Source organism: Besnoitia besnoiti, chromosome VII (assembly GCF_002563875.1).
Source record: "Besnoitia besnoiti strain Bb-Ger1 chromosome VII, whole genome shotgun sequence".
Lineage (NCBI taxonomy): Eukaryota > Apicomplexa > Conoidasida > Eucoccidiorida > Sarcocystidae > Besnoitia > Besnoitia besnoiti.
The window spans coordinates 14,211-34,894 of record NC_042362.1 but is presented as its reverse complement, the minus strand read 5'-3'; the positions used below and the strand labels follow the sequence as shown (position 1 = coordinate 34,894).

Here is a 20,684-nt window from a genome sequence, read left to right as displayed (position 1 = left end):
CCTTGCGGTGATCTGCACGAAAGGGCAACGGCTCCCTTCATACTCGTCTAGATCGCACCGCCCACGTCCTCGCTTTTCTGCGGCGATGGTGCCAGAACAATGATCGATCAATTTAAATGCAATTGTGTGCTTGGCGGCTGCTTTTTTCAGAAGCCAGTTTTCGCCGAATAGCCGCATGGTGACTTCTGTACGCTTTCCTGCTTGTCTGCTGACCACAGATTTCAGCCCTGATACAGCTGCTTCAGCGGTGGCCAGTACATTTAGCTGTCTCAGAACGTGAGTTAGCTCTCCGTGCCCCCTGGCCTTGGGCCTGCGAACGCTTGCATGGCAATGCTGCATGCGACACGATCAGCCGTTTGAGACGGTGCAAACAGCTAACGAAAGTATTGAAGGGGTTACAGAACAGTAGAAGCAGCGTCGGATTTCAAGGGCCGCCGCGAACACCTTCGTGTGTGCGGTCTTCCTGCGCGTCAGAACGGCTACACGTTATACCGTATCCATTTGAAGCTACTTATCATGTATGAGACGAGCGCAGCTCAGAGTGCATGGGATTCACTCATGCGGGGACGACCTTTCACGATCATATTCTCGAATGTTCCCTCCTGAGACTCACCGTGTCCGGGTATTGCGCTGTCTGGCCCACGTGAGAAGCGTTGAACTAGGCGGTAGATCAACAGCATTTTGTCAGTCAGCATGCACACAGCGAAGGCGAATATGAGCGTTTCGCCAACATCCGTGAAGAGATGTAGCGACACCTAACTTGCATGTATGCGCCTGACCTGCATACGCCGGCAATTCCGCGTCAACCGCAAACTGTCGCCCCACAGCTTTTTTCGTGCTCGCGAAAAGCGCATATTTTCCTTTTCGAACGAATGCGTTGTTGTCGGTTCTCCTGTTGAGAACACACTCGTACTCGCATAGCAGGAGACAGCGCGCAAGGCAACGTGGGTATGATTGTTTATCTCCCTGGAAAACGCCACCCGTGTGATGCTGTCTTACGGTGAACGACACCATTCTGGCCCACCCTCCGATTACCGTGCGTCTATTTCTATGCCCCATTGAAAACACGAGGTCTCGAATGCGTTGCCAATTCTGCGACATCGTCCTAGCACTGCTGCAGTTTTTCAAACAGAGCATGCAACGCTGGCAGAAAATGGATCGAGTAGAAGAAAACGAGCCGCCGTTGAGACTCCTCGACAGAACGGCGATGCTGAATAAAGAAGCTGGCACTTTATCGAGGGTAGTAACAGGACTCAAGGCAAAGGTACGCTGGGGCGTTCGTTGAATCGTTGCGTCTGAAATGAAGGGCAAGTTCACTTTGCGTCGAGTGTCCTGCCGCTGTACTTTTGCCATCTGGCACAGTCACCCACGCTGTGAAGGAGGTTGAGGATGCAGCGAGATTTATCTTTGCATATCCTTCTCTGTGACTCTGGTTTCCAGGTCTTACATCTGACGAATTCTGTGTCAGGTCTGTGGGGAGCCGACGATATTGAGGTAGAAATGAAGGACAACGTTGAGGCGAGATCAGACGCAGAGAGAATAAAGTGCCGATCACTGCTCGAGAGTCTCAAATGTGCATTCCTCGCAGAAATAAAGGCCATTGAACAGGACTTCCGGCTGCAGGTCACCATGCAGAAAGGTGAAAATCTTAGGTTCAAGCAGATGTTGTCAAATATCAAGTCAGAGAAAACATATATTACTCAGCAACTATTGTTGTTTCAGCGGCGGGTTGACAGACTCGAAAACGAAATTGGACGAGATTGAGTCCGCCATGTTAAACACGTCGAGAGAAACTGAACATGATTCGTAGATTGAAGCACGCCCAAGTTATCACTGGCCGAAACAGCAATCGTTAAGGCGTCGCAGCTTGTGGAGCTCTTCCATTCATGAAGATCTCGCAGGCAGGACCCCGTTGACCGTTCCTCAGCCTTCCACTCTCATCGCGAGTCGTTACCGTTGACTGCGTGTGTGACACTTGCCGTGTCCCATATAGCACTTGATGTCTCGGCATTTCACCTTCGCGTAAGTGTCAAATCTGACGCAGCAAGTCTTCGAGTCATCCACTGAGTCATGTGCGCTCTGTACTTGATGCCATCTTCCGGTGACGACTGCCTCTCGACCGCGTGAATGAGTGCTTCTGTGAATCCTTTACCTCGAAAAGGATTATAGCTCCATAAGGCACCGAGTTGTGGCGTACCCAGAACTAGCTACAACGTCACGTAACTATGATTCTTGAAAAGTCACCCCGGCTGCGTCTTGACTTACTGGCACCTAGCAGTGGAACTCCTTATTTCGGGTCCAGACACAGTAATTCATGCCACAGGTAGCGATCCCCCAGTTGGGGCCCTGCGGAGACCAGTCCTTGAAGCCTATTTTTACTGCCACACTTGCAGTTGCGGGTTGGCAGAATCGTGTCTCCGGTGAAATGTACGCAGCGTACAGCCCCCACTCTGTCCTGAGCACACGGAACCGAACCGTACAAGGTAGCCACTGAAATCAAGCTTCAAGCGGGGCCTATCACGGATGAAACGTGGTGGCAGCCGGCCGGTGGTCTCCTACCTTGCCATGAAGATCCCACTAGTACTGTGGATGTGTTGGTGCACTCGGACATCGCATAGCTCTTGTAATTTTTGCCTGTACGGTCAGAAAAAGGGAGGTGACCGGTGGGGGGAATCTCCTATCGCACGAAGTGTTGCTTTGGAGGTCCCCCTGCCACAAAAAACCGTACTCTTGCTTGTGCCGGCAGGAGCTCTGTTCCGCCAGCTATGTGTGACGCGTTTCTACGGAACCCTTGTCGTACCTGCAATATTGTCCGTAGTCAGAAAAGTGGTTCCAGTACACGCTTGGCACCCCGGGGTGGGTCAGTATGAACGCATAACCCTGCAGCTATTGGCACACGACCAAAGTTGTTTTTGTTTATTAGCTTCGTTTAAGCTGAAACCGCTAAGGCAGATAAGGGCTTGCCACCCTAGGCTGCGGAGGCCATTCACGCGACGTTGCTCTGTTTAATCTCCCTCCCGTGCCTATAGTACCGCTTATTGGCAGCTCCTGGGTACAGTGCGCGCCAAGTGTACTCCTGGGTGTTCAGTAGATCCGTGCAGAAAATGATCATCTACAACAATGGCCAATATATACTGTGGTGAAAGACAATGGAGGTCTGGTGGATGTAGTGGTGCCTGATCTATGGTTTCCTGTCCCTCTCATCCTTATGGCGTGGAGGGGTACCGACCGCTCAGTCCCACGATACGATACACGCCCACCTGGTGGCGAAAGGTAAATCCGTAGGAGGCACCCAAACAATGAAACACACATGATTCTGATATAAAGATATTTTTTGTCGCAGAGCCATCCAGAAGTTTGGTAGTCTGTGCGTAGCGGCGATTTCTCTCAGGGTCGCTCCATTCGGCCAAACCACAGGAAACTGCAGGACGATTACCCGGTGGCAGCCTGTTGTCGCCACCACAGTAGCGCAGGGGTTTACCAGATCTAACGCCAAGCGGTTGCCTCTGGCACAACTTACAACGGCGTCGAGATTCCCGCCTCCGAAAGTACTACAGTAGTCCAGATGATCTGTGTCGTGGTTTTCGATAAACGTAACAGCTAGCTGGGGCTCCTGTAGACACCAGAGGACCCACAAAAAAAAAATGCTCGAGCAACCCGTCGTCACCCCCACTAACACCAGGGGGGCAAGCCTGATCTTCATAAGCAATCTGGCGTGCATGTCCAACCACGTACACTTGCGGGGAACTTTCAGGGTTGGGGCAGAGGATAAAATGCTTTGTTGCCGTGGCGCATGCACGCTGCGCGTGTTCTTGCCGCTCTGGGGTCTGGCTGTCCCGGTATTCTCATCTGTCAAGTATGATATGATGCTGCATTCTGCTGTCATATAGTAGTGACCCGGACGTTGGCGGGAATGCCTCATGAGCTGTGTTGTTCGGCTGTGTCCCCATCTCGGAGGAGCAAGCCATTCCAGCCCCTTCGGCGAAGAGACCAAGAGGTGTCGTCTTACGATTCCGATGAGGCCGTTAATGCGCCCGTACGCGTTCAATTCCTGGAAATTCTGTGATTCAACGCATCTTTTGAGGACGTAGTAGAGGGCGAAATCGAACGCAGCAAGTGATCCTTGACCTGCTCGAACGTAGTTAACCAGCGCCTCGACGCGGCCGTCCCAGTATTCCCCGACGGTAAACGGCTTGTCCACGCTGTCAACATAGTCTTTCTGTGCCATTTTGAGAGCGATAAGGAGACCAGAACACTGGTTCTGCCAGGTTGGGTGCTGGGAGAAGCGATCAGCGCGAGCACAAGAGGCAACTGCTGTATCGAAAGTGCACCCTCAGACCGATACAGAGGCTGTCTCGCACGGGGGGGGGGTTTGAGGGGGGGGAGCTTCCTGAGCTTTGCCACTCTCGCTCAGTGCATCTGCAGGCGTGAGAGGATGCCTTACCTGGAAGCGAACTCCATAACCACCTGCCATGTCGAGCCTAATGGCAGTGTATCCTATCTCCTTGATCAGCCACAGCAACCACTTTTTAACGTCCGTTTGAACCTGTGGGTTTGTGTGATCCAAGTCGGGGGCACATTCCACCAGGGTACCCTGTGTGTAACGCCGGGGAGCACAGTCAAGGCCGGCCGAACCGTTGCTGCTGGGACGCAATGCCAAGCCACCGAACATTAATCAGAACTGCGAGAGCCCTGCAACTCACCGTGTCTAGACCTCCTTCTCCTGCATATCCCTGGAGGTTGTTGCAAACAATCGCCCAGGAGCCCCACTGCGGATCCTCAAAAACCGTCCAGTGTCCATTTCTGTCTTGCTTCGTCGCGCTTCTATGGTTTGCGACAACGTCCACGCAGCAGGACAGCTGATATTGATGAGCTGCTGTCCGTATTAACTCCTTGAGGTCGGACAGGCTTCCGTATTTGCTATTCAGGTTGTACCTGACCTCTCACAGCAGCGAAACGTCACCGTGAGAGAGAGGCTCAGAAAGTTACTATTGAGATGTCATGTGTATACGTGGGCTGTCATGCGCGTAGCAATAACAATTCCCTTCTGGGTGATTAAGACACACCATCTGGTTGGCATGTATCCTTCCACGGCTACGCTTTCGGTAGGTGGCGGCAGCCAGATGATTGTTGCTCCAAGCCGCTTGATATCTGATAGTCTGTCTCTGACGACCGTATACCATCCGTTTGGATTCCGAGATGACACCCAGTTGAAGCCCTGGAGTAATATATGAGACTTCCCATCGTTCAAACGCGGCAGCTGAAGCATCTCGATTGCCTGCACTTGTAGGGCCTCGGAGAGAATGCCCTCAGTCGGTGAGACAGCGACGGGAGCGGCGGCCCATGAGTTGGTGCCTGCGGACGACCACCTGGGGTCTCTAAAGACGGGCGGAGCCAGGCGCCATGCGGGTGGAAGGTCTTGCCAGGCCGACACTCTGTACGTGTACAGGCCGTCCGGGGTAACGCTTTCGTCTATGTACGTGTGCCTATTTCCCGCGGTGACAGGAGTGAATACCATTGGAATCCCGTCTCTGTAGACACAGTAATACCGGATGGGTGATCCCCCATTCTCAGACGGCGCGGTCCATGATATTTCGATCCTGAGGGAAAGATGACCTCACATACAGAGAGAGCAAATGCACATGGGTCCTACCTGCAGAGTCATTCCTTTTGTGCGGTTGTTTTGCTGGGTCGGGGGGGGGATCTTGTGGGGGTCCGCGCAGGTTCGTGTACCGGTTGTCGAGAGCGCGGGCAAATTTCGGTGTGAGATCGTGATTCAGATTTGTTTCATCGGTGACAGTCTCAGCGCCAGAACGACAGTATGTCGCATAGTCAGCATGAATTCCGCGTTGTCAACGGAATGTTTTCTTTCCGGTAGTCCGGGGAGCGGCTTGCTGCGTAACCGTGTTCGATACGTTATGGTAGAAACGGACCCCCCATTCACGTGCAACACAACTTTCAAGAACGCCTTTTGAAATGTTATCCTCCTGTCCGTTAGACACGTGCTTATTGCACCTGTTTGGGTGAGAATAGCACCTCGTAGTATGGCTGTCCCTCACGGATGTCGCAGATCCTCACGTAGACTACATTTGCTATAAACTGCCCACCCCCGTATTCTGCGTCTTTCGGCGTGTGGACCCGCATTGTCGCGATGTTGCGTGTCTTTCCTGTGAGCAGTTGGCCCGGGATGTGTGGTGACATTTTTTTGCGGCACTCCTGTCTTGCTTGGATGCGATGATCCCAGGAACTGCCCATGGGTGTAACTCACTGTTTTTTCGAATGCCTGTTGCACGTAAGTTCTGAAGGAGCCGAAGGCTTCCCCGGCTCTCCAGTCCGAACTGTGATTTCATCACTTGAAGCTCCTTCTTGTTCAGCCTGGTTCAAAGCCTTGACATAAAACCGGTATTTTGAAAGCCCCGTCAACGAATGATCGGAGTACACCCTGACATCAGAGTCGACGGATGCTATCAAAATGCTGTCCCTGATGGCATCGAAAAGATCGACCCGGAAGCCGGCGAGTAGCGCCCGAACTCTTGCCACAGGCGCGACATTGCTGCGCGCGGTAGGAGGAGGCCTGATCGTCTTGCTATACAGTGCATTCGATGGTGTAACGCGACGAAGGTCTGTAGGTGTCCCACTACGCGCCGCGTAAGCGGGGAACCAATGCGGGGAGCACCATTATACCAGTTCTGGTTCAAGGCAGGCTCTAGTCTAGGATTACGGATACGGCGCTCTGCAAAGCGGTTGGCGGAGAACTGACGGCGCATCAACGCTCGTGCCGGGGCGGCACCATTCGGCTTGCCGGATTTTTCACTGCTTGCAACCCTATAAACTCACCCAGCCTCCAATATCGGTTAGAAGTGCTATCACATGTGCCGAGTTTTCACCTGTACACGTTGTACGCAGTGACAGTTTCCGCAGCCACCGTCGGAGGGTTCCATGCGATCGTGGCGTGGGAATTGCCAACTTCCACACTTCTTAGCAAGGCCGGTTTTCCCGGGGGCTCGAATAAAGTGTGAATCTTCCCGTTATGCAGCAGGTAGCGTCCTGCAGCTCCTATCCAGTAATGCTCGCCGCCGGGCGCCTTGTCCCAACACCTCCCTTGGCCTGCGAGAGTCATGCAGCATTCTCGGTGGTCGATAAAGCTCATGATGTGTTGCATCGTGGATCCCATGAATTTGTCTGCCTATCGTTCTGGTTGCGCAACAGACCTAAATTGAACAGCTACTCCTCGTCTGTGTAACAGCAATCGCTTTGCAGTGGTTTGTCATGGTGCTGTGGCTCTTCTTCGCATGCTACTTGTTCGCAACTGTAGAAAGGTATTGCACCGTTGGTGACCGCTCCCGGCGCAGAGCTCATTTCCTACGGCAGGCATTCACCTGTCCGCACGGCGTCATCCACGTAAAGCAGAAGCCCAGGACTTGGCCGTGCTGGTTCTGCATCTCTTGTCGGTGCCCTTTAGTGTATCGTGGCCTCACTTCCCGAGTCGCATAGCTGCTGCATCAGTATCACCGCTGCGATCCCCTTGTACTGCTGCGGAACCCCTTGCTCACCGTCATGAAGGAGGAACTCCAAAGAAGGCTGAGAAATCCGTGCCATCCAGAGTTTTGCTGGAGTTGCGCTTGCAGCAGCCTTCAGCGATGATGGGAGCAGGGACCAGATACCTTGAGGACGGTCACGAGTAGGTTCCGGGACTAGTTCCATCTTCTCACCGGGAAGGTCTGTCCATGAACCTTCGGGCTTGCGGAAATGCAGGTGAGCATTAGACCATGCTGAGAGCGTCAACAGCCGAAGCCAGCGGATGCTTCGTGTCGACGTTCACGCTTGTTAAGAAATTGAGTAAGTTGGTTTGACTGCGGTGGCACGCTTCTATGATTCGGGACGGTGCTTATGGGATGCGGACTTTCCCCGCAAAAATAAAAACCGTTATTTGTGCGCTGTTTGCACAGGTACCGTGAATATAGGATCTGCCGAAGAGGACATCAAGTTGAGGCGAATTCGCAGTACTGCTGGGTGCACAGCCAAGCTTCGCACGAGCATCACATGGCTACAAACTACACGAGAGTCAGTGTGCGGAAGCTCTAATTCAGCCCCCCCATCTCTATGGAGCTGCAGAGCTCAGGACTGCGTCAAGATGAGCAACCCGAGAGGAAAAGTATCACTTACCCGTTAAATAGAGGAGAAGCACGGATGTCTCCGCTCTCTTCGCAGTTTGCAGACATGTTGAACTTTGGAGCCGTCGAAGAACTAAAGAGCTCTCTCTAGTAAGAGAAAAACTGCTCATTCTGGTTGGTGAGTGCATGGAGCTCTCAGATCTTCGAATAAGCTCGGCTTTCGACGGAAGCGAGCTAGTGGACGTTATAGGTGCGAGTGAGGCGAATGAAGAAGAGGAGTGAGTGAGACGTCTTCTGCATCTGCTGCAGAGCGTGAAAATGGGCGTCATCTGCGGCAGGGTAGAGGGGACACGCACATTGCAGTCGTTGGCAATCTGGCCGTCTGAATGGTCCTTCTTTGCAACGTGACCTGAATGCCAGTCGTCGCTCTCCTGGGACTGGGCGCCTTTGAAAGACGGTGGCTCTTCTTGATGAGAATCCCCTTTCTCTGGTGGCTGGTCAGGAAAGAGTGGCTTGGAGACGGGCTGCGACAAGCATTCACGCATCTGTGCGTCAAGCCCTGTTGACGTGGGAGTATCCGGCTTCAACTCAACTGTTGCTTCGGACTGCGTCTTCCTCCATTCCGACCTGCAGAGGGGCTCGGACTGGAATAGTGCTGGCCCTCGGCCAGACTCACGATCGGCAGCACACTCCCGCCTGTCAGCTGCAGTAGAGAAATTCCCAGTGGTCGCTCGTGTCTTTCCCATTTTTTCCTGGCTCTTCTTATTGTTCCGGTTGGATGCTTTCACCACAGGTGGAACTGGCACTGGAGATGTCATCCCGGTTTGTTACTGGGTGCGTTTTTTTTCAACGGCGACGGAGGCCCGGAACCTACCAGATTGTAAGGGGACCACCCTGTGCGGATAAGGAACGTTGTACAGTTGTAGGAGAAATGGGTGCCAGAATACTCTCAACAATATCGATTATACATTCTTGCGGATTTGCCCGTTGCCCTTGTTGCCCTGCGTGGGTACGCTGCACCTTTGCTTCAAATACAGCCCGGGTTCCGTTCTCTCGGCGAGACGTTCAATCTCTGGTCTTTTCACAAGCGCTGGCTATCCCATTAATTGCCTTTCGATAGCCACTGAAATGATACGGGAAAGTCGCGTTCACTCGTCGAAGGTGGTAAGGCGAGCTCTATAGTCATTTTCAAACGACACGAAACGCGCAAGGAAGTATTTGAACAGAACCATGCCCTCTCTGCCAGTAAAGACCCTAATTACTTGTGGTAAAAAAGTTTAGTGCGGGAGTAAGCGACACGAAGCGGCATGAATGGTTAAGGGTTTAATCCGCCCCACATATCCGAGCAGTGGGGGATAGTTACGTATGTGTCCGCGCGCGGTGACACACAGAAGGCTACTGCCTTCTGTAACACAGAAGCGAGTACACGACGTAGACGTTCCGGTATCGCCTTGGAAAACAGTGTTTATATAGCCTTGTCAGCAGCTCCTATGTGGTGGCAGATTCGGGCGGAGACGGCATCACGATCGGCACCCCGCTTCACAGCAGACAACGAACGGAGCAGTAACGACCAGCTTGAGATATAAAGCAGTCAGCCTCGTTGGCTTTCCGTACTGTGCAGGCCAACGGCGCCCCGTTTAGGGGTGCCGTGACGGGGCTGAATGTTGGTGGCGGCCGGCTTTCTGAACCAAGCGCTGAATCTGCGTCGTGCATCTACAGCGCTTCCGTGATGGACCTGCGCGTTGTTTACTCCCGCTTGAGAGTTTCAGTCGAGTTTCCCCAGATAGTACACGGAAATACGAAATGGCAAGCGAGCTCCATTCAGCATCACCGTTAAGACATCAGAGCTGCATCCGAGGCGTGCTTAACCAGTGCGCCTCCGAGACGAAGGTACAGCGACATCAGCTCATGCTAATGCTGTGCTACTTTGGCTCACCATTCAGAGATGTATGCGAAATTTACAACGACCGCTGTAAGTGTGTGTCTCAGTCTCAAGGAGCAGTAGAGTTGGTCATCGTGTGGACCGCTCCATGTTCGATCGCTGTTTGAGCCCCGGGCTGACTCCAAGGCCAGCTCTGGCCACCACTGGTCGGAAACATCTGCAGAATATGACGAAAAAATCTCCAACATTTCGTGGCGTCAATCTCTTGCTCATGCTCAGCCGGAATTGCTTCACGCAGGGCACGTCAATTCATGTTACAACAAAGGCTCCTCACGAGTATAGCGCATCAAGGACGGGCAATCCAAATTACAGGGATGTATGCCTCAGGTGTGCGATCGATTGCCTGCACGTTCCCCGGAATTACTGCGAACAGAATGTCATGCTTCCCTCTGTTTGGGCCACGGCATCAAGGGAATCACTCATGCATGCGCCCGTCCTCCTGGACGGTGGTTTCCGCCACAGTCGACAAGAATGTTGGCATCCGGAGAGGCAGCCAATTCCGAAGCATCTATGATGGCTCGCACGGTTCATAGCCCGTATCGGTAGCCACGCTCACTCCTCAAGAAGCTGAAAAAACACTCCGAAAGCAAGGCACGCAATTGGTCAGGCGCAATCGAAACCGGCTCGTGCTCCCGTACACAGTTGTCTTGGTGCAATCCCGCACTTCCCGCATGATGGCGGCCGGCTTCAGAGTCTTGGTCTGTCGGAGCAGATTCCCCTCTTTAGGTTTATTTGTCGACGATAGCGTACTCCGAACACACTCCACATTCCAAGGACTTAGCGGTCACATGTCTCCGTACGCAGCGGACCGGCGACGACAGCGCTTCACGCGAGGCTACCTGCGATAGATACAGTTGCACTTCATCTCTTATAGCATTTGATAGCAGGCTCTGAAGTTGGAGTGAGACCTAACAGGTCGAAGGGGCGGGGCTCGACTCTGATTACTCAGGTCGCTTGGAGGAAGGCACTTTGCTGTGGCCTACTGCCGCCAGAGGAATGATGAAAACAGGGGTGGAGGGACTTGGCTGTCACCCTGTCGCCCTCCCCTCCCACCCGTTCCCCCATTTGTCCACCGCTACGAAATTAATACGCTGTCCCTCGGGGATGCACGAGGTGTCTTGGGGAGCGATGAGGCGCCAAAGTCTTAGGACTATCCGGGAACAAGAACCTCGCGCAAACTGAGCATGCCCCATCTAATCTCCTCCTCAGCAGCTGCCTCCCTCATTTAAGTTTCTTTTATCCCCGTGGAAGGCCTCTATTATAGCAAAGCAAGGCTCTCGAAACATGAGGCACGAGAAAACGCGTTCATGTCGCGAGGAGCGTCCGACAGGAAAGCCTGCGTACACTCGAGGATCGTGGATAATGCTCCCGCTGCCTAGGTGGCTCTACAGTAGTCAGACACCCTGCTCCGAACCTTCACCAGCGTTAATAACAATAATACATATGTCAGTTGACGACAATCCGGTAATTGTGGCCTGGGCCTTAACTACCTCGCGTCCCTGGGTACCCGGGGCCGACTAGCGTCGCCGCGAGGATTACAAACGAAAAACATACCATAATGAACGCCCGCAGGTGCCGGTCGACCTATTGCCACCAGGCAGCGCCCCCGCCCGCCCTTTTGAGTAAAGTTCAAGCAGTCAGCCGAAGCTGGGCACGCAGCGACAGATGTTTTCTCTCACGGAACACCAGCCGGTTGGCAGGCATTCTCCAGATCTGTTAGTGCAAGTTTGAGGATGCTCAGCCAAGATGACACAACTTGTTTTCAAGTTGTTTTTGCTTCCTCATCGTTTTGAACTGCTTGACCCACCGGTGCTGCAGCGCCTGCTCGGGAGTGATTCGGAGAACCGGATCCCAATGAAGGCACTCTGCAAGACAACACGGGAAGCAGACCACATGGATGACCGCACGAGCATCTCTGCGATCCGTGTTTTCTTGAGACGAATAGCCGGTATGCGCTCTGGGGGAGAGATGTTATGCGGTGCATGCAGTGGCTCTGGGCGTTCGACGGCGCTCTCCGTGCCGAATGATGTAGGTCTCAGGTGCATGTGCTGAAAAAAAAAGGTACGCTCGAAAGTGGTTCCTCTGAAGAGGCACTACTTCGCGGCGCAGATCGATGAGCCATTACCTCTGATGAAATCGACAAACGGCTCATCGTCTGTCTGAAGAGCCGTAGACAGATCTGCTGAGGATGGGCGCCTTCCTTTCCCATGGGAATTAACGTGGGGTTTGGGGTCTCCAGCACTGTCGAAGAACAGACGACGTCTTGGCGATTTAGCGATGATGTACATTGGGGGTGGCCCAAGAATTTCCATCATGCAGTTTATCTGATCTTTTTCATTTTCTCCCGCAAACAGTGGATGCCCATTATGGAGTTCCGCCAAGACGCACCCCAGAGACCACATATCAATTGGACACCCGTAGCTCAGGCCCAGCAACACTTCTGGTGATCGGTAGAACCGAGACTGTATGTACGAGTACGGCATCTCCCCCTCAGGACAACTGGAGCCGAAATCAATCACCTTAATGCTTGACTTTAACTTATTCTTCAGCACTATGTTCTCTGGTTTCAAGTCGCAATGAACAATTCGGTGTCGTTTCAGAAGACGTAGCGCTTGGAGCAGCTGGATCCCGATACTCCTTATTGCGAGTGAGGATAATCCTCGGAACGTATTCCGTTTGAGGAACTCGTACAGGTTGATATCTAGTAGCTCGAAGGTGATTACCAGGTGACTTCGGAATATGAAATGCTCCTTCATATGGATGACGTTTCCTCTCTCATCTTTGTCGCCCTCCAGAACTTTCTGCAGTGTACTCACTTCGACACATCCTTGAGCGTGAAAGTGCTTTTTGTTTCGAACGACTTTCAGCGCCACATATTCCCCGGTTTTGTGGTCGAACGCTTTGAATACATGCCCGAAGGAGCCTTTTCCTAAAGCAGCGATGAGCTCGAATCGATAGTTAACGTGATCTCTTAGACTAGCAAGATAATCGCCCCGGGCATCATCGAAGCCATGATTAATCCCTCCTTTTCCTCTTGCAGTTTCCCCAGATGGTTTCTCCCGGGACTTGCCCCAATACCACACCTCGCGAACCTCAAGAGCTTCCGCTTGTTCAAATGCTGTAAGTACGGCACCGTGCCTTTTGACCAATTCCTTTCCAGTTAGCGGCAGCTCTGTACATGCTGTTTTAGCGGTGTGTGCCGTCGGCCCCTCTTCAGCAACGGACTCGCGATTGATTGCTTGCAAGCTTGACCCCACAGCTTCCTTTTTTCCATGGTCCTCTGCCAAATTCTGCGGTGTTGACTGCACTGCTCCCTTCTCGGCATCCTGTACCGCTGTAACGTGAGCTGCGGTTGCATCATGCAGAGGCCGGTGCTCCCTCTCTTCGCTGTGGCGCAGATCCGGCATCAGCGTTCGCTTGGAGGTGTCTTGGCACGGCCGCGTAGAGCTTCCGGTGAGGCACACCTCACAAGCGGCTGGCGGTGCTCGCGTGGATCCATCTTCGCAAGCATCTGACTGACCTACCCAACACTTCCTGTCACGAATGGCGGGTCCATTGCCACGTCTATCCAGTTCCTGTCGTGTCGGGATCCCGAGGAGGGGATGTCCAGAAAGGCTAACGTCAGAGCTTTTACGGTGTTTCGAGCAGCATTCGCCACTCGAAAAATGAAGAGGTGTCCGTAGCTCTTGTTCTTGGCGCAGACCACTCACGGAGACTGTGGAACTTACGGGGTAACAGAGAGCCTTGCCAAGGATCGACGGGTGAGAAAGCGAAATGCGCTTAGTCACTCGTTTCATACTGAGAGCGTTTGGATCATTCGCCATGGGTTCAATAAACCGATCTCGCTTGGTACCAGGTGTGCCGCTATTCGACATGTTAGGATCGATTTGTTGGCCGGTGGCTACAGTACCCTCGTGGTTACTGGAGCCATCATCACGCGAGGCCGTGGACGAGGCAGACCTTCCCGTCTTCTCAGTATGCAGCCCCCATGAGCTGGTACGCAGTGCATGTTCTTCCACCTGCCGTTCCGTAAGGGGGTGCACGCAATTGAACGACGTGGTACAGTGAGCGTCATCAGGGACCTGGTCAAAAGGATGAGCAGTCTCCGGGGTGGATGAGGGAAGCTTGCCGAGAAGTCCTGGCGCTGCGGAGGAGGACGAAATACTGTCTCCTCCCGAAGACTCGTTCTGCTGCACGGCAGCACTGCCAGAAGCAGGGGCGGAGGAACCCAACTGCCTGGATGACACGGTTGACGGACGTGTCAGGGCAATTATGGTGAATTCAGCTGTTTGCCGTACCTCACGACTGCACCTTGATGAGGGGCAAGCGCCGCATGGCGTTTGAAAACCGCGGCGGCAGTCGTGTTCTGCCTGGAAACAGGTTTGTGGGGCCGAGTTGCCGCGACTAGAGAGAGGTGGCTCCTTGGTGAGCGGACAAGCCATCATATCACATGAGCTACACTTTGTGGACTGCAGGATGTTGACCACACTGATGCACTTTTCTCGAGTTGAAGGTAATGTTGATGAAAGGGAGTCCCTGGAGAGCACAACAGACGACGGGAAACCAGCGACGGAAGTCGAACTGTTCACTCCGGCAATCTCCGTCTGAGAGGATGGAGAAGCGGCCGTGTTCTCGTCTGCGTGTGGCGCAAAAACCTGAGCTGTGTTTACGGCATTGCGGACGCAGCGTCTGCCAGGAAGACGAGATCGATCGCTTGGCTTCTGTGGCATGGCCATGCTACTTCCTTGGGTAGCCGTAGCACTTGAATCCATGACCATCCGTCTTTCAGACGCGAAAGACGATCTTGCATTACTCGCGCTGGCAGCAGCAGGGACCCCTCTAGGGCTGCCCGGAACCGCCGAGCCGGATGTACCACAAAAGGCGCGAATAGGGGAAAGGTCCGAGTCACTGCTAAGCTGCGGTCGCTTGCTTCTATGTCGCTCGTCTGAGAACCCAACTTCGATCCAAGGGTTTGGCAACACCGGCTGAGTACGTGAATGCAACAAAGGAACGGATTGTACTTGACGGAATATTGAATAACGAGCGTTGCGGTTCCGCTCAATGGACGCCGTCCTATAACCATCGGCCTCACGGGCGGCTCTCACGGCAGTAGCGGGACCGACTTTATTTAAACAAAAGCTCCCCTTTTGTGTCTCAGGATCGGAGCGACTAACTGTCGTCTCATCGACGGCACAGGAGGAATGCTTCCGCGCGCTTAACATGTGCTGAGAATGGGGGAAGATGATAGGATGGGGCATGGCGTGAGCGATTGAGCCGGCAGTGTCGAACTCATCCAGCCCAGCCATAGATGTGGAGAGTTCCGGCGTATAGAACCCAGAGTAACTCTCCAACGCCTTATCGGGAATACTGGAGGACTGCTCGTTACAGCCGCGTGCCGCGATACGATCTTCTGTCATCATGTCTAGTGAGAGAGCACAAGTATGTCTGGCGACTTTGTGCCGTAGAAGTGGACGACCGAAAAGTCGATTTTTTCAAGCAGAGTTATTAGTCCTGTAGATCAAGAAAGGGCACAGTGCATGTGCCAATGAAAAAAATCTTGGCAAACGAATTGCAAACGCATGGCAGAAATGCCGCTGATTCATACCAGGTGGTATCCCACCGTTAGAAACCCGGTATATTAGAGCTCAACACCCCAAATCCGATATTCATCCTTCCCATCCTAGGGCTGTCTCCCACCACAAACCCTGGATCAAATCCTAGGAAAAGAGAGAAAAACCCCACCACGTAACTAATTCGCACTTCCTGACTGCGATTCAAAAAATGCTTCTGAAACATTATATCTGGTGTGTCCCAATGAATAATGGCGCAGTCCTCTTCCCTCGACATCACTTTGGGGGGTTTTGGTTTGCAGAAAAGAGAGAGCAGTGCGAATTAATCTGTACACCTGCGACCGCTAGTCAGAAATGAACACCTTGCGATAGTTGGAGACGATTGCCCTCCACCCCTGATACGGGACACTGGCAACAAGCGTTTCAGTAGGACGGCAAGTCCCCAGCAGAACCAGTCTCGCGAAGCTCGCGAGCCCCTCTCTAAGGGTCCCTCTCTATTGACTACATATGCCGCTGTTTGCCCTATGAGGGGAAAGTGAGTAGTACTGGGAATGCGTCAAACGACAAGGCAGTAGGTATTCCACACACGAGGGTACGCCTCCTCAGGTTAGTCAGAAGAGAGCAACTGGTCTTCTGACACGGATTCAGAACGAAACGCTCTGGTTATTACTTGCATCAAAATGTGTGGTAAATCATCTGGTAAACAAGCCATTTTTCATCGCGGAAGAGACGTGGCGTAGCGCAGCTGGAGACGCTGCCACGGGGAACTCCTGTCATGCAGTATAATCTTGAAATTGCTGGTAAACAGGTACACATGGGCGCTCATGACGGAGACACGGACAAACAGAGCCGCAGCCCCAGACAGATGTGTGGCTGCATCTCGTATCGATACAAGCCGTCATATTTTCATACCGGGAACGGCCGCGAATGTTATCGAGGATGCTCATCCAACACAGCAAAGACTTTATAGTGGTCGGTGCCGTCGCAGTCTTTTCCTCTGTGCCAGTCGACACCCCGAGGGGCTACCAGCATTCTCGCGTTTTGCGTGGCTTCATGACCACTCAGTGAACTGGCACGCGTCACTACAGAAGGCAAGAGTTTGTGTTCACATGCAAGACAACGAGTTTGCGAACGCCGATGAATTGGCATTCAGCTTATTACCCGGATTTACTATCAGTATTGCTTGCCCACAGCTCGCAATTATAGGCATACGTGCGTTTGACTTTATTTCCTGTCAGGGGTGCATGCACATTAGAAGGGAGCCGTACACAATAGAAATCGATTCTGCGTAGCCAGATCCGCCTCCAATGGACTGAAAACAGCGAGTTTGCACTCCGGGTTCGGAGAGATGATCAGTTCTCGATAGCCATATTTCTGGAGACGGCCTGGCACTCCTGTACTCACAGATCGAGTAACTAGCCAAACAAAGATGTTTCGGGACAAAATGAGACTCGCTCACGTTGGCTTCCACAGCGCGCAAACAGGTCTACTGATTACATCGGACGGCAAGGTACTGTGTTATTGATTATGAGACTGAGCCGCCAAGTGATTACCTTTCTAGTATTCAGTCAATGCAGATGGCATATTTGCGTCATCGCCCTGCCAGGCCCCAACTGTCAGGGAACCAGCAAGCCACAAGCCAGCAACAACGAGTGACGTTGCTGCACACGTGTACTATTTGTCGTCCTCGTTATCTCTTGAAGCAGGTTCGCGCACTTCGAAAGCAAAGCTTCTCGACTCGCAAGAAGCGAGTCCGGCTTCTGGGACCACCTACCGACTAACCCATCGCCCACAGTTTCAAAGCAGGTGGAAATGAGCGTTCAAGAAGTGAGTTCTCCATTCATAAACTTTTCGCGCAACCATCCCCCCTCTGCATGATTGCTGGCGGCGCCCCACGGCCAGTGGGGTGAAATATGGATCTTTCATCCTATAATCAATCGCCTGCTGGTATGCCGAAGAACTCAACTACAAGTAATTATGAACCTAGTGAAGTGAAGCATACCCTGTTGCCAAAGCACAGCTGAGGGGATAAGGCCTTCTCGAATCTTCTGGGTCTGTCCCGTAGTTTGGCGACCGCAGCAAAGTCGGTGGTGTCTCACGAAGTCTGCTGAGTTCGCATTCAGCCCTTCGCTCGACTTCCGCGCCGAAATAGGTGTGGAACCTCTGCTCCTTTTGGATACGCTGTACTCTGTTGTTTCGCCAGAGTGGGCTCGTCTTCAATAATTGGCAATCAGGATGTCCAAACGACTGAGAAGGCTTGCCGCTATCATTGCCTTTGGACATGGATGTCTTTCGCGCGTATGGGGCCACGTTCTGGATGAGTTCGGCGAAAACGCCTATAATGACGTATATGAAGGCGGTAAGTTGCGGCGGCAACGGAGTCCCCAAAATCAATCCCAGTGTAAGCAACCACGTCAATAGCGGGCTGCATGCGCGTACATTGTCTGCTGTTGGTCACTTGTTGAACTACGCGCAGCTTCAGGTTGCGGATGCCCCTCAGAAAAAGCGTTTGACTTCGACAGCGTCGTCTGCAGTCATTTGGGTTTAACGTTTCCAAGCCGATGTGCACTGGAGTGCCATACCAGTAGAAACCCCGCGAGAGCTTCAGCAGCCAAGGGAAGATGCCAAGGTACAGCACACACTGGTTCCTATATTTTTCCAGGTGGCGCACATTGGCCCCAAAATTAGCTCTTAGCCTGGCTCCCGTGTGCGTTACGTGTCACTATAACCATCCTTCCACCTAACGTCTATCTCACTGTACAAGGAAATTCGCCTTCGAGTGCGGCAGAACGGAGCACGTGAGCTGGCATATCCTTGAATGCGGCCGCTGCTCCGCATCGATTAGTCCCGGTGCGCGTCATAAAAAGCTAACGCTTCGTTTGTAATAATGCGGAAACCGCCGGACAAGCTCGTACCCGACAATGCTCGATGTTCACATGCGGTTTTCATGCGCCAGCGTGAGACATAGGCAAAGCGGGACTGCTCTGTACTTGAGAAGACCTGTGTAAGCAATTCTGTATCCCTGTTCTCACACCGATGAATGTCCATCGTTTTGTCAACGGATGATAGTCTTGCAGGAATCAAATTCCGCGGGAAAAGAACGAACCAGGCACACATGGCATACGCTCTTTCTGCTTGAATGATGTACCATGTTTCCTTTGCAGAATGCGAGTGCCCACCAGATGTCCATATCATCTGTGGGAAGAACGGAAAAGAGTATATTAACCCGTGCTACGCAATGTGTGACGGCACGTTGGTTAAGGAAAAGGGGCACTGCAGCGTATTTCATATTGGCGAGAACTGACCGGAGCTGCGAGCAGCCCGCTTGCGGCCTCGCACTGCAGCACGTATGCCAGTCGAAGGGTCAAAACGACTCAAACCGCTCATAGGTGTGGTCACGGGCATTTGAAGAGAGTCTGATGATGCGTCTTAGGGTCAGGCACATTTGTATCGACAGGGCTTGACAACACCACACATAACGTCCTCTCTCTCCTGCGGCAAGGATGCCCTCCTGCTGACGCGCGCCTAGTGTCCTTGTCAGGGCTCAGAGGAGCAATGAAGATGCCTAGCAGAAACACGATTTCGGGGCCTTCTACGTGGGGAGGGTGCAAGCGGGAAGGGGACACCATGGACTTCATGGCGCATGACGGCGTTCAGAAGGCGTACCAACGCGAGACGCATCCCAGATGTCAACATTATGTAGTTCAGCCCACCCTCTTCTCTGCCAGAAGCTACTGCTTTGTCTATCTGGTGAACCATTGACGAAACGGGTCCAATGAATAGTTAGGTTTAGTGATCCTGTGGTGCAACCCTATCATTTCGTTCTGTGGATGGTCCTTCCTTGCTGCCAACAACCCGTTCGCTGCTGCCGCGGGTGTCTCTTGAGTACAACAACTCCCTTCAGGGTACTCGTGCTAAGTGGATGGCTACACGCGACGTGCCAGCCGTTGGTCCGCGGCCCTCCCTTGTAGGGTTCGTGCAGCGTCGTGTGCTGTGAGTGTTCACCACGAGCCGCGCGTGGCATGGCCATACGAGGCTGAGTCAACTGCACTGTTGATAGAGTGCCTACGGACTATAGAGAGGAGTCAGGGAAAGCGTACGACGAGTGTTCATGCCGTAAGGCTTTGTCTCAGGCTTCGGTGAGGCACACAATGCTCTCTACTCTTTCACTTAAGGTTTGAAACCTACAAACTGGATACTTACTTCAAAGCGAGCGTGAGATGACTGGTTTTTGCTCGGCCGCTCTTCTCCGAACACGAGAAACATTTGTCGAAGTAAACAACGGTTACTGTGCCGCACGGATGGCGCCACCCGCGCCGAGTTTTGTCGTATGGATTTCTCTTCTAGAGAACCGTATCATGCGCAGTTGACTGGGAAAATCGAATGACATACAACGTTCCATTCATTGGTACCGGAAGACGCCGGGGCGCAGAAGGAAGACAGGGCCGGGTAGGACAGAGATCTTTTCCCTCTCCAGCAGAGCTACGAAAACCGTTTGTTCGGGCGCTGTGAGCAACCGAGCTGGTTTCAAGCTGAATGATGATGAAGAAAGGGCAACGAACGAGAGGCTCAGCAAATACCGGGCAGTTCCTGCAAGACGAGTTTTGCGGAGGTATTCCAGAGCGTGCATGCTACTTCGCTGCCTTAATGCTAACGTCTGAGTCAACTAGGCAAAGTAAGCACAGCCGCAGACCTCACATTTAGCAAGGTGATAGTGTGCATGGCACAGGCAGCCAGAGCATAACGCGTGCCCCCAGCTGCTTGCGGTTGTCGTCACTACCGAATGCAACGCAGTGTACTATCGGGCAAGTAGAGGCGTCCGCAGGCACTGTATCGCGCTGTACTGGCAAAGAGGACAATCCCACGTACTAGCCCATACTGTGTTATCCAGTAGGCAAGCTATGGGTCTCGGTGACAGGAAGTGACTGCCACGGTGCAGGCGGACACACTAGCACGACCATAGTTTGGAGTCCTGCCCCACATTCGTAAGATGCCTATTGTGCTCATTCGGTTTTTTAAGCGGTAAAAAGCCGTTGTGTATGCTCAGAGCTCAGCATG

General features: G+C 52.9%; 4 protein-coding genes across 4 annotated transcripts; 2 read left to right on the top strand and 2 right to left on the bottom strand.

Moving 5' to 3' along the window:
- Positions 1 to 1,389: 1,389 nt before the first annotated feature.
- Positions 1,390 to 1,764, top strand: BESB_075970 (uncharacterized protein; the record flags this gene model as incomplete). Its single annotated transcript, XM_029365958.1, has 1 exon — positions 1,390 to 1,764. One exon carries the CDS (start codon positions 1,390 to 1,392, stop codon positions 1,762 to 1,764), a length of 375 nt encoding a protein of 124 aa, XP_029217389.1.
- A 507-nt stretch (positions 1,765 to 2,271) lies between these two features.
- BESB_075960 (putative Alpha-amylase AMY3) lies at positions 2,272 to 7,704 on the bottom strand (the record flags this gene model as incomplete). The annotated part of the gene is made up of 11 exons (XM_029365957.1): positions 2,272 to 2,455; positions 2,560 to 2,634; positions 2,801 to 2,886; positions 3,521 to 3,613; positions 4,010 to 4,219; positions 4,445 to 4,594; positions 4,704 to 4,935; positions 6,269 to 6,481; positions 6,685 to 6,825; positions 6,888 to 7,107; positions 7,479 to 7,704. The coding sequence occupies 11 exons, from the start codon at positions 7,702 to 7,704 to the stop codon at positions 2,272 to 2,274; spliced, it is 1,830 nt and encodes a 609-aa protein (XP_029217388.1).
- A 4,089-nt stretch (positions 7,705 to 11,793) lies between these two features.
- Positions 11,794 to 15,278, bottom strand: BESB_075950 (putative cell-cycle-associated protein kinase DYRK2; the record flags this gene model as incomplete). The annotated part of the gene is made up of 2 exons (XM_029365956.1): positions 11,794 to 11,921; positions 12,182 to 15,278. The coding sequence occupies 2 exons, from the start codon at positions 15,276 to 15,278 to the stop codon at positions 11,794 to 11,796; spliced, it is 3,225 nt and encodes a 1,074-aa protein (XP_029217387.1).
- A 2,583-nt stretch (positions 15,279 to 17,861) lies between these two features.
- BESB_075940 (Kazal-type serine protease inhibitor domain-containing protein) lies at positions 17,862 to 18,930 on the top strand (the record flags this gene model as incomplete). Its single annotated transcript, XM_029365955.1, has 2 exons — positions 17,862 to 17,985; positions 18,791 to 18,930. 2 exons carry the CDS (start codon positions 17,862 to 17,864, stop codon positions 18,928 to 18,930), a joined length of 264 nt encoding a protein of 87 aa, XP_029217386.1.
- Between the last annotated feature and the right edge of the window lie 1,754 nt (positions 18,931 to 20,684).